The following is a 17,722-nucleotide window of genomic DNA, read 5'->3' as shown; positions in this document are numbered from 1 at the left end:
TGAGAAAGCTTTTAAAATGTCCTCTGATTTATTTTCCACGGTCCAAACACAAGAGTAAACATCGCATGACTGTAAACTGCGCCAGAGTAAATTGACGGGTCATTTTTTTCTCTGTTGTTTCTGAACATATTTTACGCGCTCCCTAAAAAGAAAAGAATTTGAAAAGAATTTACAGACAATTACCGGAATCTGTGTGGGGACCTTAATAAATCAAAGCGAATACACGCGCATATTTCTTGTACTGCTTTGGCAAAGTCATATTAACTCCCGCACGTCTCCGTGTCTGCTGGTGTCATAAATGAATCTGCGTAATTGCCCGGTTGCATTGAAACAGCAGAAATGAGCACAATACGTCAGCATCTATAATGGATTATAAGGACGGTCCGTGCAGCCCTCATATAACTGTCATTTACTAAACAAATGAGGATAATAAAAGTTCTGTGTTGAGTTTGGCTCGCTAGTGTTCATTCTCCTCCCAGCACGCTCCTCTGACCGCATACGCGCCAGTAAATCACGTCTGCCCCTGGCTGGTGATGGGCGGCTCGGCTCGTCGCTGCCCGCCCTGTGGGTGTGTTTAAGGCAAATGGGCCCCTGCATCCACCTGCTAGCACCCTGCCTCTCCACAGTCAGGAGAGCCCAAGTTTGTGGAGGAGCGTACGCTGCGCTCCTGGACCGCGCTTCGCCACAGGGACTTTGTTTCCAAGTGCCGCTCTGTGCTCCGCGGTATGGTGATCGCGGCGCTTACCGGACAGCATCTGCGCGCCTCGCTGTTTGGCACATACTAAAGAAACATTTCCCCCCCTTTTTCGGTAAACTGTCGCCTTAACCCTGAAGACCCGGAGCCAATAACCGCGCAGTGCGCACAGGTACACTGGTCCGCAGGGACTGTCCACCAGCAGCAACGGGATTATTACTGATTCCAGTTGAGACGGCGCTGTGAACGAGCTGTTGGGATTGGTTTTTGCTCAATGACTTTTAAGCTTGGATCTGAATTTGAATTCAGAAAACTGTAAAAACAGCAAGGTAAGGTTTTATTTAAATTTACTCTAAAATCACCTGTGTGTATGTGGGAAATTAGGGTTAATTTTACTTTGCTTAAAGCTTTAAATCGCAGATTTATTTGCATTACAATCACCCCCCCCCCCCCCCCCCCCCCCCCCACGGATAAGATTGCAGTTAAATTATTCATTTCTGTCGAGTTTACAGTGCGCTCTAATACCACACCAGACTGTTTACAGTTCTGTCGCCCATGTGTAGCCAAGGCTGCCAGCCTGCTCCAGATTCCTGTCGACATATATCGTGTTGGAGCTACATTAAAAATAACGCTTGTGCTCATTTTCTGTCTCATTTTATCCCCACAATATTAATACAAATCGATTAATTTAAAGTTTAATATTGGGCGGCGTTATTACTAAAAGTGCTTATAACACCAGTAATTGTAATTTTTTGCAATGATTCTTGCTTGCCCTGACCAACTGTTTGTGTCTCTAAGTTTTACTGGTTGTGTTGCATTTCCAGTCCAACATGTGGCTGTGATTACTGAGCAGCAACTAAATAAGAGCATCACTGGATGTAGAATGATATTTCCCTGGAGTTACAGGAGTTGCTTTAGCTTAGATTCATATTTGTTACCAAATGCAAACCTGAATTGTATCCTCACTGCAGGATGTGAGTGGCCTCAGTGTGTTTCCGTCTCCTCTGGGTCATTTGTGGGCAGTTGTCTTATTTGATTTGATCTGGGGGTGTGAAGGAGTCAGTCTCAGTCTGGGAATAAACAGCTGGATGCTTTAAAATTTGTCAGGTTTAAACAGCTGCTTATGCTCATAAATCCACCTCGGCAATCAGAGCACTCTTTAGCTGTGCCGAGGTCTCGAGAGGTGTTTGAAAGGTCCCGATGTAAATTTGTAATGTAATAAGTGTGTGTGTGTGTGTGAGAGAGACAGAGTGAGGTCAGGGCGTTGGGAGTATAGGGTGTGGTTAAAAAAAAGTTTCACCATGTGAGGGCATTTGATGGGAACGAAGAGGGGCAAAAGGTGAGCAGTTAGAGCAGTCATTATGCTGATTTGTAGGTCATTGTGGTCACTCCATGGTGGCTGTCAATCATTAACTGGAGACTGTATTGCCGCCCGCGGTGTATTGTTGGGAAGACTTGTTAAGCTGTTGCACGTAGCGTTTGAGCCGACACGAGTCGTAAGGACTTCAGCGAGGAGTTAATATTTTATTTGTAATTGCACCATTTGCATTTGTTAAGTATGAGAAGGTGACGGAACCTTGAATGGGGTGGGCGTAAAATTACAGAGTGACAGTCCATGTGCTGTCATGGAGTTGGAATGTGTTCTGAGTGCATGGAGAGGAAACCAAAAAAACCCCACTACTGCCTTTCTTTTCCAAAGAATGACACACATGCATGCTAAAAATCAGACGTACAGCCTTACCAAACTGACAAGCTAACTCATCTCTGAGAGCCCCTCCAACAGGCTCATCACTTTTGTTTGTGAAGCTCTTCAACATCTTGGCGTAATCCACGGAACTCTCGCTGATGGGGCCCCTGAGAGCCAAAGATCCTGACGCATCAAATAAAATGATAAACAAAAGCATCGCATTCATGCACTGAGTAGAGAAACTCTCATAATCACCTATTGTCCCCACAGAGATTTGATCAAATCAGCCCGCGTGCGCCGCAGGAGGTCGGTCGGTCAAAGATGCAGCTGGACGGTCTGTGGACGGTCCACACCCTCCTGGCCCTGTCCGGCTTTGCTCTGGGGAACCCCATCCTCAACGAGCCACTGGCAGCACCTCGCGTTTTCATCTCCTTCAAAGGTAGGAACCTGCATGTCGTCCTGCACTCTTGCCTCTTTTGTGCTTCTCACTGCTGATTTCCTGTCTGTTGATATGACATTTGTGCAACAGGAGCAAATGTGGTTGGCGAAGAGCTGAAGGGTTTGTTGCAGACGTACGTGTTATAACACAGAGAAAGCTGCACATAAATCATGCTCTTCTCATCCGCCGTCCCCCTCCTCAGACCTCCGGGCATCATAATATTCACCAGATGCTCCCCTTTTCATACAATGCACAATTAAAACCACAAGCCATTAAGAAGCACAGGCACAAATCAACGATATTGTGTATTTCTTATTCCACTCATTTTTGGAATATACTCCATATATGGTTGTTATTGTGGTTGTTCAGCCTTTAGATTTTTTTCCCCCTTTTGTTCTCAGTCGTTTTAATTATCCCTGAATTGGAGCCACACAGAGCGATGAGATAATAAGGAGCATGTAATAACTCTATAGTCATTATGTGATTATTCCCTGGTGAGGCAAACATGCCGTTTAGGGGGCTGCGTTTGTGCAGTTCAGCAGCCGCGCAGATGAGGTGTGGTGGGTTGCCGGGTTCTGAGGGCTGCAGAGTGAGAGCGGGTATTATCGAGAGCAAATTGCCAGGATCAGCCAAGCGGAGAGACATCCCAGAGGCCTGTCCTGCTTAGTGATCAAGCCTTTGATTAGCATCCAGAGAAAGGCAGAGGGAATAGGCGGCAGTGTCCCTGTTTGCTTTGCTTTCTATTTCTCAGTGCTCCACAGTACAAGTTGACTTAATTAAGTGGACTGGCACAGTCCAATGTTAAGGGCATTTTCCTGCTTTAATTAGGTAGGATTTAACACATCAGTGGTCTAACACCCGTTGCCTTTTTAGTTTAAACAAATATGATTTTAGCCTGCTGCTAACAAACCGGTTTGTTTTATAAAACTCAGCAGAACGTATTTTTCTTGTGCTCGATAGGAATTTTCCGTGAACAGATGCTTTTATATGTGAGCGCCTCTGGATGACTGAGCTCATATGAAATAAGCCTGCGAGCCACGGTCTGCAGCCGCTGTTCCTCGCTGGCGAGGAGGGTGGAAAAAGCTCTCCTGCTTACCTGTGTATGTTTGCTTCTCCAGTCAATATGAATTTCACAGTCTACTGCTGCTGCCTCTCTCAGAGGAATGCACTCCTCACTCCATTCAATATTATGACTCTCTCCCCTTTAATTGCTTTTTGAGAGGCCCGTGTAGTCCTCTCCTTGGCTGGACGGCAGCGTTTCCCCAGATGCATCATGATGTTGTGCGTGCAGAGTTTTTGCTTGAGCCGGTTGCAAAAGCAGATTGCCTCAGAGCAGCAACTGTAATGGAACACAATACGGTGACAAATGTTGATGCAGACCTTTAAAAATGTGAGCCGCAGAGGAAAGAAATGCGATAATTATCAGTTCCCTGGGTAAATTTATTAATCATTTGGGCGGTGTTGAAGAAAAATTTAATTGCGGCTATAAAACTGAAGGTTTCTCTCTCAGCATTGAACTCAACACATGTTCCGAACTGATTAACTCAGTAGCGGAGAAGTTAAGTTCACAACCGTGACCTCCATCTGGGAGGCCCACACTTCCCTGCTAAAGCAGGTAAAGTAAATCATGGCACCTAATTGCTCGGCCTGGCTTCATCCAATGTGCCCAGATTTACGATGCTGTCTGTGAAACTGGAAAGACAATGGAATCTCCAAAGTTTAACCGCTTCGAGGACAGAAATGGGTACGTTTCTGTTCCATTAGAGTTTGTAAAGTCAAAGTGAGAAACCTTGGAAGTAGACTTTGTTCAGTGCTTATCACCTCTTCAGCTCTAATAAAGCACAAAGACAGAGTAGAGTTAAGACAGGAGAAAGGACAGAAGTTTAGCTCGGTTTAGAACGCTGGTGTTGGGACGATCGGAGGGATTCGCTTCAACGTGATTAGTTTCGTTTCAACGCGTTCGATGCCTCTGACCCGGTCCGAGGAAGGAGACGTACTCGGCCCTGCTGAGAAATTGACCAACAATGTTGAAAGAATTCGGCTGTGCCAGTGAAATCTTGGATGGTTGATGGTGTCAGAACAGGAGAATCATGTACTCTTAGTCAGCCGTGTGAGAAAATACCAGATTGATCCATTTTTAGCTGCCGGTCAGTGAAGTGAAAGAGGGAAAATAACATGAAAAGATTGCGTGTGAGCAGATTCTCACGGTCACTCTGGTCGGTTATGGAATTCAGCATGAGATGCTTGTTTTTGACTGCTAAAACCTCATCTTGTGAGTAGCTTTTATGCCAAATGTGTCTTGGCCCAAGCTCCTGACAAGATATTTGAGTATGAACGTGCTATAAATGTCCTTATTTGCACTGTGAACGTTGAACTAGAAATTAAATTAGTGACATTTAAACCCAATTAAATAGGAGTTGGCTTGCTTAGATAACAATGGTGTGGAAGAAGGACAGAGGTGAAGAAGGAAAATGCTGCTAACATAATCCGCAGCTCAGAGTTAAAAATAATGTGTAAATTGCTGCAGAGCACCTTCATCTCGACGATGATGACATTTAAATCAGCTGCTGAAGGATGACCTAACTCAATGGGTTCATAAACCCATACAGGATGACACTACACACACACACACACACACACACACACACACACACACACACACACACACACTTGTTCCAGTGAGTACACAGGAGGCCAAATCCACAGAGACCACTCTAGAATGTGGGTCAGATTTGCCACAAGCTCACCGCTGCAGGCTTTGGTGGAAGCAGCTCTGGCTCAATGTTATTGAGCTGTGCACTCTTCTGCTACAACTGTTCTAAACTTTCCAACGCAGTCTGCAGTTTGTCAGGTGTGTGTGTGTGTGTGTGTGTGTGTGTGTGTGTGTGTGTGTGTGTGTGTGGTGAGAGAGGGAGTTACAACCCTCCCTTTGCAGTTGGGCGTCAGGTCTTTTAGTGCGCGTCAGCCCATTGTGATGAAGCAGTTATGTGTTTGTTCCTAATTCTCAATCACAACAACAGATGAGGATTACATTTGAACATGTGAGATAAAAGCTGCTTAGCACGTCCATAAATGTGAGTTGTTGTTTTGATAAGTCAGCCGTTTGTTGTCACTTCATCTCTGGGTTTGCCCCTTTATTGCAGGCTAACAATCATGCTAGTAAATGTTTAAATGGTGATTTAAATGGTGGTACTGTTGCTCACACAACACTGTAGTTTATCTTGGAATTTACATCAGTGATGGAACCCATATTACACCCTGAATGACATCATTTATTGACAGTTCTTGAGATAAGTGTTCATTTTCATTTTCATTTTCATGCTCACCTTCTGTAATTATAATTCCATGTCCTGTAGCAGAAAACATCCTCTTCACATCCTATAATGATCCCAGTGTGACCACTCATAGAAACCCTCAAACCACCGTTGCTTTTTAGAAAGAAGGTGACTGTTTGTTAAGAATACGTTTGTATCCTGCAGCGGTAAATTAATAACAGCTGCTGTTAATTTGGCCATTTCCCAAACCTCAGTTTCTGTCTACAGCAGCTAAGCCAGGTTGTATTTAGGGTAAAACTCATTTCGCTCAGCAGGGAAACAGCAGGAGCTTGTGGCGTCGTGGTTAACCACTGGACTCAGCCTGTAGGCTGCTGACGGTGAGTGCAAAGGCAGACAGGTCACGGTCACGGTGTCGTCTCATGGCAGAGCCAGCACTCCATTAGTGCCGTCTGTGCTCACACCCACGTTCGGTGCGACAGCTTCTGGTTTGTCCATTTTATCTGCTGTGTCCCATCAGTGTTGAAAACGCCAGACTGTCCTGATGACGGTCAGTGAATCGGGCCATTGTGCTTCAGAGTCAGAGAATACAGCCACCTGAAACCTGGCTCGCGTCGATTTCCAAACCATATGGCCCAAGAGTTTCTAATGTCTATCACGGTCAGCTTGGGTGGTCCTGATGTGTGACCCAAGAGGAAGGGGTATCTTTGCTTGTCTTTGGCCTCTCTAACATCTGGCCAGCAGTTGGTTTTTGTGTGCGCAGGTGTAGAAGTGAGAGCAGAACCAGTACAGAGGCAGCAAAAACTGAAGGGGGCAGATGCCATCTAAGTAAAGTCCAGCTCATCTTTGAAAGCTCACGTTTCTCATCTCTCCTCTGTGTTTGGGTTTCCAGGCAAGGACTTGGACTGCAGAGACAAGGGTATGTTGTGTTGGGAATATGCTATTCCCCTTCACCTATGCCTCCTGAATCAGGTTTCAGGCTCTGGCAGTGCCAGTTCCTGGGCCCTTGTTGAAAAGACTGAGGGCCCAGTGTTGTCTGTCCATCTTGTCTTTCACAGGCATGCGGTTGCATCTGCTCATGCCCTCCCTCCAGTCCACCCGTAGCAGCGCAGACTGTCTCAGTTCTCCCCAGTGCTGCAGCATCTGTTTCCATGTGTTGTGTGACACGGCAGAATTAGAACAACTGTGGATGAAAGAGAGTGGGCTTGTAGTGGGCTGTTTGTTATTGCAGTATAGATTCAATATATACTGTCTGTCTTATATGCTCACTTGAAGGAAGTATGAATTAGGGAGGGAGGAAGGAAGTGTGGAGAGAATTTTGTGACTCTTGCATTGAGAAACCATCAGATCATGATGTGCCATCATCTACAAGCTACATAAATCGTTTCCCTGAATGATCACTGATTGTTTTTAAACCACTTCCTTTCTTAAGAAACCATAGTCGAGGTTGTTGTAGCATTCTCAGTCTCAGCACAATGCATGAATTACGTGACTGTCGCGTTTCAACAAGCTTCAAGGTTGGTCCTTTTCCCTTGGTGTCACAATCAGAACCTCCTGCGTCACCTGTGACAACTGAGCATTCACGGAGACTGGACGGACAGGTTGAGGACGCTTTAATGACCCTGGAGGAGGAGGCTGTATATTCTTAGCTGGAATGTTTCTATTATGTCAGATTAAGTTGTCAACAGCAATAATGGTCCTGATTGATTGGATCTGTTGTGAGATCTGGTTCAAGCCTGCACAGGTGTGATAAAGGATATTATTAAATGCCATCTTGGTAAAAAAAAATAAAAAAATATTGGAGCTAGAAGAAAAACATGACAATATGAAACGAATTCTTAAAGCTCCCTTCCACCTGCTTCCAGGACTTTGAATTCTTTCCTGGTGAGTCAAATTGAAAAGGTGTAGACAGGATACTGGCTGCTATAATCTCGTTTATTTTGACGTAAAGGTTAACGACCAGCTTTTTCATGACTCTTTTTGGCCTTTTAAATACGTGCAGATCAGTCTCTTGATTACTTTAAAGGCTCTTTTGAAAGTTGTAAATTAATAGACTGACCTTTTACCAAAATAGAAAATGATGGTTTTTATTGGCTTGTTTTTATTTAATTGTCCTATTCTGCACTTCCTGCTGTGGGCATTGTCTATTTAAAGCCAGAACGCATCATCTTTACATTAACCACCAGAAAGTTTTGATGAATGATGAGATTCCTTCCTGACTGTCTCAACTCTCATTTACACCTCAGTCTATCTACCAGTAACATTCCACGTGATTGCAGCTCCAAGGTGAACACGACGCTGTGGAGTAAAAGTCCACTCAATATTCCCAGATTAGAGGTGGAATGCCCTCAGAAATGAGAAGAAAGGCCATTAGCCCACGCCTCAAACATTTAAAGTGCTGAGTTGCTGCATGTTGTAGATCCATTTCAGCATATTATGAGGGTCTCTCCATAAGGTCAAGTAGAAGGGCCTGATCCTGACTCCAGAGGCCAAAGCCATGACACGTCTATGGCCCACAACAACACCATAATTTCTCACCCTCTGTCAGTGGGGGATTGCATTTCAAGTGCTGTGGAGTTAGGGCTCGGAAATATACCAAGGAGCATGTTCAGAGTAGTGTATATTAGGAGCTTGACATTTTTGCAATTAAAGCTACACGTTGAACTGATCTGAGGAAAATATATTCACATATTCATGGGATCTGAAATTCATTGACAGAATATCAGAATACCAAACAGAAGCTTTATTGTAAGTTTGGAAAATAGCATTTTTTCCCCCCCTGGAATTGTAGTCCGAGCGCATTTGTCCCTACTTTGCTCTTCTTGTGGTCAGTGATGAGGTCATCCACCATCCCATGTTTGTAAGGGGAAAGGAGGCTGTTTGGGAAACAGATGTTTAAACCATAAGAGCACTCCTGCATATTTCAATGCAGTCGCTTTGATGCTATTGTAGTGTTGTGGTTTTGAAATGCTGATTTGGAGACGTCCCTATTACTGCCTCCTGCCTGTTTGTGGAGTAGGTGTTAATTGCTGTGTGTCGACGGTCCCTCACTCACATCCATTGAGGCCGAGCCGGGGCCAGCAGTGACCCCCTGACAGGCCGTTTTTGTCAGCGACCCATCCTTTCAAGCCCCCCTCCTGTGGCAGCGCCTCTCCATGATTGGCGAAGGAGTGAAAAAGAAGAACCCTGGCATGCAATTCGCCTTGTTGTTGTTGCTGTTTGACGTCGCCCACACACTCTTCCCTCCTGAAGGTCCTATAGCTGCAGGGGTGTCTGTGTAGGTTTGCCTCGTATTCAAAAAAGTTCATTCACATTCTGGGAGACCTGGGGGTGGGCGTCAAACTGGCATCAGGCCTTTTTTGTCAATGAAAGCTGTGCAGAGCGTCCCACAGGCCTTTCTCTGAGCTGCCTATAGATTCCTCTGTCCAGGTCTGAGGAGCTGCAAAAGAAGGCCCGCAGCTTAGAATGGAGGTGAAAAATGAGATCTTTGGATCGAGGGGAAATAAAAGTCAAGAGGAGTGTATAGAACATTGTTTGCATGCTTTACCCCATCCCATCATGCTGCCACACATGGACCAGAAGATCTATCTCGAAATGAAAGCAGTGAAATATCGGGTTAACGTTTTCCAACTAATGTTGCATAATTTATATAGACAGTCACTCACTTCCTTGAGTCCCACTCCTTGTTTAAGCAGGATGTACATGCTTTTGAGCTCTGAAAGTCCTCTCATTGTTTTGTAAATCTTAAGATGAGAGAAGATGGTGTTAAATCCCTGTTTGACTTCTTAACAGTTACTTGTTTCCCTTCTTAGCTTTTCAATAGAAGGTTAATGAATACTTTATTGCCACTCCACTCTAGATCTCAGTAGCTTATTTTCCCCCCTTGGGGATGTCCTGTGGCGTTTCCCAGAGTTTTGATGCAGCCTGCTTTGCATTTTCTTTCTATGAGAAGACAAACAGGTCTCGAGTCCAACATGAACCACTCTGCCTCTGCCAGAGTCCTTTACAGAAAAGTGGATAGAGAGGAGGGTTAGGATTTCACTTCTCCTTCCCTCCAAAGCCTCTCTTGGCGTCGTTCACGATTTATTCCACTTGAACAATCCCTCTATCCCACCAACACAATTTTTACTATATTCTTACCTTACAGGGTGTAAATGATAGGGACCAGGGGAGGATTTTTTAGGCAGAAGAGAGCACAAATTTCTGCAGATGTGATCTGTGATCTAGTAATCAGTCAGCTATCAATATCAAACGGTGTGGGATGTTTTCACCATCACCACATCAGCACATGGTGCCACAGAGGAAGACACCACAACAGTGAAAATCACTGACAAAGTGATTTATTAAATAAAAATCTTGGTTAAAGGAGGGAACATGAAGAAGCCTTTCTGAGTCCAGACAGCAGCTCTTAAACCTGCAAATTCCTGTTTCTTTGAAAGCAGAAATATTTAAAATATGACCCATTTTTACTTTTTCCACATGATCGTAATTATCTCCAACGATTTTCTGCTTGAAGTAGACTTTTATTTTCTTTTAAAAACCCACCTATGAAAATAATAATAAAAAATAAATGCGAACAACTCGGCGGTGATCTGCAATCTGGACGCTATTGATGTTATTAATCTGATGTTATTAAGTATGTAATGCTGGAAAATATTTTCCTTTTACATGTAATTGAGGTTTAAATGATGTGGAAGGGGTTCATCTCTCCTGCTCTGCTCAGTATTACAGCTCAACCGTGGCAAGTGTTTGCTATTTTAAAGCCTCTAATTAAGTCAGTTAACCTCCTCCCCTTTTTCTTCATAATGCATGACCAGAGAGGGGTTCCAGGAGGTCCCAGCGCCCACCTCTGTCACATGTTGGCCCTGTAGTGAGCAATGGTGTTTTAATGGAGGCCTCCCAGTACAAAAAAAAAAAAAAAGTAGCTCAACTCACCCGAGGGAAAAATGAAAAGAGTGGCTAAAAGTGCAGCAGTGAAAAGGGAACTCTTCCTGTTTTCTTAAACATGGACACAGCATTGAGGAAAGGTAATTGATCGGAACTAATCAGCGGAGGAGAGATAAATGATGGTTAGGTGAGATGTGACGCTTTTAATGACACGCTGTGGGGATGGAATGCACAGCAGACTTAACTCTTTGGTGAGAGACTCTGTATGGCAAAGCTCTCAGTCATGCGTTTATGTTACTGGGTTAATCTCGAAGGCTTCTTGGGACTTGCTGGCTGCACTGGGGTGTGTGAAAATCATCACAAAATCAAGTGAAGCCACTTTTCAGTTGTTTTGAGGCAAAATCCATTTGATTTTTCACCCTCCCAAGGCATGGGCCTTAGCTTTGCAGTGAAAATCTCACTGCAGATTTCTCAGATATTTTATCTAACAGTAGTAAATTAATTTATCCTTCTACACGTCTCATTTCAATCTGACTACCAACAATCATTTGCTGCTTGGCAATGGAAGCCTCTTGAGATGCTTGAAAATCCTGCTTTGTGTTTACAAGTAGGAAAGATCAGAGGTTCGCTGCAAAAAAGATGTCATAATCCTGGAAAGTGTATGATAAACATGATCATTTACCCCTTTCTTAAAATGGGTTCATACATCACCCAAGTGCTGAACAATGAATTCCAAATGAATTAAAATGCCGTGCACCCGGGAGGAACAGAACCGGAAGAAGATTATTTAATCAGAAAGTCCTTTTGACGATAGCTGGATGTCAAGATGGGAATCATTACTCTTGAATGCACCATTGCAAGTTAAGGCTGCAGCCTTGGTTCATCCCTCAGATGGTTGTTTGGAAGGAAAAAGGCCCTGAGGTTGATTGTGATTAATATCATCTTAAAAACAAGCTCATGCCGGTAATATATCACTGTTAACGTCACCGGGCTATAGTGTGAGCCACTATTTATATCGTGCCATGTCAGGAGAGAGAAACTGCTGCTATTAAAGTGATGAAGGAAAATGAACGCACTAATGTGCACACGTAAAAAATCTCCGAGAGATGCATCACAATGCTGCTTTGTTCTTGTATAAATAGCAGCTCACTCGTTATAACTGTTGCCAAATCAGGTGCGTTACACAAATGATGATTAAAATGTAAAGCATTTCATATTTTACATGTTGCAAATTGGTCAAACTTGAACTGGTCACCACAAGCCGAACCAATTTAGTGATTTAACGATTCAGTTCGCTCACAGCGAGGCATAGATTTTATTAATTAAACATGAGATTTCAACTGGGCATTAGTATCCATGTCAGGACTGAAACTGTTGGATGTATCCATGCAGAATGCATGAGTTAATTAATAAAAAATCAGGTCTGCAGCTGTCCAAGACATGCACGATATGTAGTAAATGAGCTAAACTCTTCTTGAGCACTTTCTGACCCCCTAACAGTGATGCGCATCACTTAATCTCACTCTTCTCCTCGGCCAATCGTTGCAGTCAGTTACAGCAAATATTTTCTCTACAGTGAACTCTGGCTGAAGTACAAGCCATACATCACGACAGACGCTCAGTAGTGTCAAGATCAACTTGCCCGGGGAAGTAGCATAGTCTTCACACAGAGGTTCCAGAGGAGCGGCGTTTCAACTTGTCTCGCTTAATCGCCGTGTCAATTAAAATATTTTTCAGAAACATCATTGGTGCGGGACGCAGCGGCGAGATGCTCTGTCTTGTTCGGCGCTGTGCATCGCCTGCAGTGTTATTGCAGAGGGAGTGAGAATTGGCTGCCTGGGGAGCGGTGAGGAGTGGGGAGCAGCTGAAGGCAGGCGTTACGTGTGTTCTCTTGTCGAAAGCAGAGAAACGTATAGATGTGAACAAGTGACAAGGGCATTTATTAAGATGTAGTTCATAAACTGTGTGATAAAGCCTAATTTGTTTTGATATTGATTTAATAATCTGTATTATGCCAGGCCAATTACCTCCTACCTTATTAATTGCTTACACACTCAGGTTCATTTTTATTAGGTTTGGGAAGGATAAAACCAATAAGATTCCTCGTGTGTGCATAGAAGGACTCTGAAGTGGGGCTCTTTACAACTGATATTCTAATTGCTGAATGCTGCATGGCCAGAAACGAGTGTGAGAATGTGAGTTCCCACCATGGAGGCTTGCACTAGACTCAATGCAGGATGTTTCAGCTGCCGCTCTGTGCAGCTCAAATTGTTCCGTGTTTCAACACACTATGTGAATGAAACCATGTAACACAATAGTAAACGAGATGAATGTAAACCATGTGAAGATAGAGAGGAAAAATGTGGCTTCCTCATGCAGAAATGTCCAACTTGACTTTTGCTACAGAATGCAACACTCTTCAGTGGCCATAGAACATTCCTGGTATGTTTTGTAACTCTGTTATCAATAACTGCCAAAATAACAGTATCAGTTACTCCAAAATTGTTATGAGGGAAAATAATATTAATAGTACTTACATTACCTTATGTTGCATAAACTATAAGATAAGGCTTCAAAGGCAGGGCTTAATCACTCAAACTCAGCGTCCTGGATCATGTATAATCTTTCTCATACCTGTAGCAACATGCCCCAAAACACAGACTGCGTTTTTGTTTCCACAGCAGCCTGTGATCTCACTGTAGCTGGAGTGGAACCTTCGTCGAAACCTTTCAAACTCTGGAATTACTTCACTTATCTCACTTTTGTCTTTGAAAAAATTAGCCCAGGATGACTCTTCCCCCTCTGGCTTCTCGTCTTCTTCATCGCGGAATTTACTCTGAACAGGAGCTGCTTTTGGACATTCGGCAATGTTGACATCCGACTTCTCCCATATTGCTCATTATCTGCTCCCAGAGCTGCAGAGGAGGAGGGCTTCAAGGTCGCAGTGTAGGATATCCTTCCTGTCACTCAAACGTCAGGACTGTCAGGGGTGTTGCAGATTTAGTGTGGAAAGTCTTTCTAGTCATTAAAATCCTCACATGAAGGTTGAGTTTTGATTTCTGAAAAGCTCAGTGTCTTTCCGCAGCTGTCACGCCGTCTTCCTGCCTGCTGCCATGTGTGGACGACACCTCAGGCATGATGAAATCAAGGGACACAGCTCTCCTCTGCCATAATGAGGAAGAGCTGTGATGATGAGGGGACAGACATAAGGAGGCCACGGTCGTCATCGTTGCCTCGGTGTACACCGCTCTGCAGACCCCAGTTAATAATTCAGGATTGAAAAACACTGATAATTAGGCAATTTAATAGAATATTGGACGCTGTGGTCTGCAGGGTACTTCTAAAAGTGGTTCCTGTTTTTTAAAGCCTGCATTACTGAAAGAATACACAATTACTTGCATTAGTGTCATCTGTATTTCACTATATCTGCTTTATAATATTTATAATTTATCTATAAATGCCAGTAGGGGAAGTTAATAGAAGGAACAGTGTTACAGGGAATCATTTGCCTCGGATGCTCTTCTCTTTGGCCTTCTCCTCCCTCCCACTTTCAGCATTCTGCTGTCATGCCAGCCCCAAAAGTTGTGTGTTTGAGAGCCTTTTCACTGGCTTGTGGAGGGGCGTCCTTTTGTAGGCCTTAAATCTTTGGGGTCAATGTAAGGGTATCATGCATCCAGAAGAATCATGGATGTGTAAAGTGAGAATCTGTTATTGGAATGATAAAAGAACATCCTAGAGGGATACTAAATCATCCAACTCCAAAAAATAACAGCCCAGTTGTCAGGAGGGAGTGCGGACCTGTCAGCAAAGAAGAGCAAGCGTTCAAAAAGATACAGAAAAGCTTTTCTCCCCTCCAGCCGGCCTCAGTGTAGCTCGCCGGCGAGCGGCAGCGCTGACCTCTAAGTGCACTCCGTCTCCTGGAGAGATTGCCGCCTGTGACGGACCAGGATGCCGCCCCATTAGCTAAGATAAGGCGAGCAGGGATTGAGGAGCTCAGATCAATGAGTCATTACGGGGAGTGCAAAGCTCTGGCCACAAACTCCACCAATGGTCTTGGCTCACAGGACAGTCCAGCAATCCCTCAACCGCTTCCAACTGCCTGGTCGTGAGGCTCTCCTGGTAGGACCAGACAGCAGGATTGTCCATGTCCATATGAGTCCATGTCAAAAAATGTCTCCAGGAATATTTAGACAGGACGTCAACTGTTCACAGATTGGCCAGTGTGTGTCTTAAATTGAGGTGGTTTACTACAATTCCCACTTCTGGAGTTCCCTTTTCTGTGTTATGCAGCAGTCTGGAGCTTTGGCACTGTTGTCGTGGTCTCAGGTTTTTCGTTCAGACGCAGAAAAACAGTTCAACACATGTCATTTCTTTTCAAATTAAAACTAGCAGGTGAAAGACAGATATTTACCCGGTGGTTTCACCAGGCTGAGGTCACAGGTTTTGAGAGAGACGTTCCTTAATTGTTTCAGAGTGTAAGTGCTCGCTGCTCACTCCACCGACAGCTGAAAGTGTGATGCTGCGAGACCTTTTAAACTTTTGAAAGCCACATTTTGGATATCTGAGAATTTTCTCGGTTCAGTGGCGTCAAAACTAAACTGAGGTGAAAGCTACAGAAACGACAGTCCGTGGTTGAAACTGTGAATGTCTCCGAGTGTTTTTAATGAGTAGAAAAATGTACGATTCCCTCTTAACATCAGTTTCACCGAGGGGAAACTGTTTAATGGCTTGTATAGAACCCCCCCTATTCTCTCACATAAACTCTCCATTTTAATTGTACTACCTTTCCTCAGGCTCCGTGCCCCCTAATAGCCACTCCACAGTGTTACTGTTGGACTACTTTTTGGCTAATATTGATCAAACTTGAAAGGGGAGCCCTTAAGTGAAAGTCTGGGTAATCAATGATTGACAGTTGGTGTTTCCCTCATCAAGGTCACTTTGCCAATTTGAGTGTGTTGCAGAGCTGCAGGCCTATTAAGTGATGGGTGAGACGCAGGGTTTGTTTTGTCTCCCTGGATTTTAGTTTAACCAGGCGGAGGTTGAGCCAAGCGAATGACTGTCTCTGCTGTGAGGAGCCAGGAAGAACCTGGTTTAAGGATTAACACTGCTAAGACGTGTGTTTGGGCCATAATTACAAGTACAGCTAACTGAACGGGTTTCACTTTTGTACAGTTAAATGCAGTCAGAACAAATAAATCACACACTGACTGTTTTTCTTGGCCATTTGACTCCTGTAACATACACAGAATATTGAAAAGAAGATGTATAGCCCTGCAGTTAGGGGTTAGCCAAGACAACCTGCGGAGTGGCATTTCATCCCACCGCATAATAGTGCTTAACGTGGTTGCACCTGGACTCACTAAATACATTTGACAAGCATATTTCCTCCTAATGTGTTGAAGTACAAGCTAGAAAATAAATAACGTTGCTCTGTGCTGTCGGCAAAAGGTCAGACCCATCGTTCTATCCTTCATGAGCTCCTTATTTAGGATGAATTTTCCATCATGGTGTGACCTTGTCAGGATAATTCTGCTTGGCTGGAAACATGAGAAAGAGTAAAAGCCTCCAGTAAGAAAGAGCTGCTGTTGCTATACAAAGGCACAGTGAAGGGTTACTGACAAGGGTGATGCCTGTGGCGTATGTGGTGTTGTCCAAACCAAACACTTCCACTGCTTGATTGCTGTCACACCTTCAGCTCATATAAAATACTGGACTGGCTCTATTGTATTTAAATTTCTCTTCTCTTAGGAAGCTCAATGGGCACATACAAGGAACATACATTTGCAGTCATCGTATCTAAATGTGTGTAAGATAGAGACAGAGGGATGAGGTTTGAAAGGTGTCTAAGACACACAAACACACACACACACTCACACACACACAAGCGGGTCTCTCTCTCACCTACTATGTGCGCTTCCCTCCTTATCCATCCCCTGCAGTTATCAGGCTGATTTTATCATCCTGTTAGCTGCGGGAAGATTACCAGTGACAAACTGGGATGGCTAAATCGGCTTGGAAAACTCGCTGACCCTGCCCTCCCCCCGTGCATGCCACTATCTGTTTTAACCTTATATGGGTGACAGGCCCAGTCTGCCAAAATAACAGTCTTAAGAGAGATGAAGCTGGAGGAACCAAAAATTGAATTAGTGCACTGACTCACTCAAAGTTGTTTCATTGAATACAGGAAATGGACCCTGCTGATAGCAGTACTCTCAAAACAAACATCATGTGTGGATGATACTTCTAAGGATTTTTACATCCAATGCAGTTCACTACGAGACTTCAGAAGACTAAATTGATCAGACTGAGACATCCTCTTCAGGTAGATTGAATCTTCACATCTTAGACAACCTATTATCTCCTTCTGAGTGAATAGAGGATAAGAGTGCAGAGCATTATAAGGCCCTTTAAAACGAGCGTGGTTTAAGAACAGCAGGATTATAGCATCACAGATCGCCTCTTTGCTCTTCACCTTTGAGCGTCTTAACTGTGGATTTTGCAGGTTCAGCAGTTGTTGTGTGATGATGAGGTTGCAGTGTTTGGCTGAATAGCCCAGCTGGTCGAAGAAAGTGTGAACGTGAGTGGTTGGTTTGTGACTAAGGACTGACAGACCCAGTGATGCAGCAGCATCTGAGTACACAAAGTTGCTTTTGGATGAATGCCCTTTGGATAACAAAAGTAAGTGCTGAGGCTAAATGGATTGATGCTGCTGACATGTGCATTGAAAAATAGGATTTGTCTCC

The 17,722-nt window shown here is 44.0% G+C and overlaps 1 protein-coding gene across 5 annotated transcripts in view; it reads left to right on the top strand.

The window, feature by feature from the left end:
* Window positions 1–568: 568 nt before the first annotated feature.
* The window catches only part of sema3fb (sema domain, immunoglobulin domain (Ig), short basic domain, secreted, (semaphorin) 3Fb), a 43,424-nt gene continuing 26,270 nt past the window's right edge, over window positions 569–17,722 (top strand). For 4 of the 5 annotated variants that reach the window (XM_011614344.2, XM_029826984.1, XM_011614342.2 and 1 more), the window contains exons 1-2: window positions 569–1,023; window positions 2,652–2,820. In XM_011614344.2, coding sequence (XP_011612646.2) covers window positions 2,703–2,820 — 118 coding nt within the window. In that variant the 5' untranslated portion in view covers window positions 569–1,023; window positions 2,652–2,702. The remainder of the gene's footprint in view (window positions 1,024–2,651; window positions 2,821–17,722) is intronic. The other variant, XM_011614341.2, reaches the window with a different exon arrangement.

This window comes from Takifugu rubripes, chromosome 19 (genome assembly GCF_901000725.2).
Source record: "Takifugu rubripes chromosome 19, fTakRub1.2, whole genome shotgun sequence".
In the NCBI taxonomy this organism is placed as follows: domain Eukaryota; kingdom Metazoa; phylum Chordata; class Actinopteri; order Tetraodontiformes; family Tetraodontidae; genus Takifugu; species Takifugu rubripes.
This window is presented reverse-complemented; position numbering and strand designations above follow the sequence as displayed.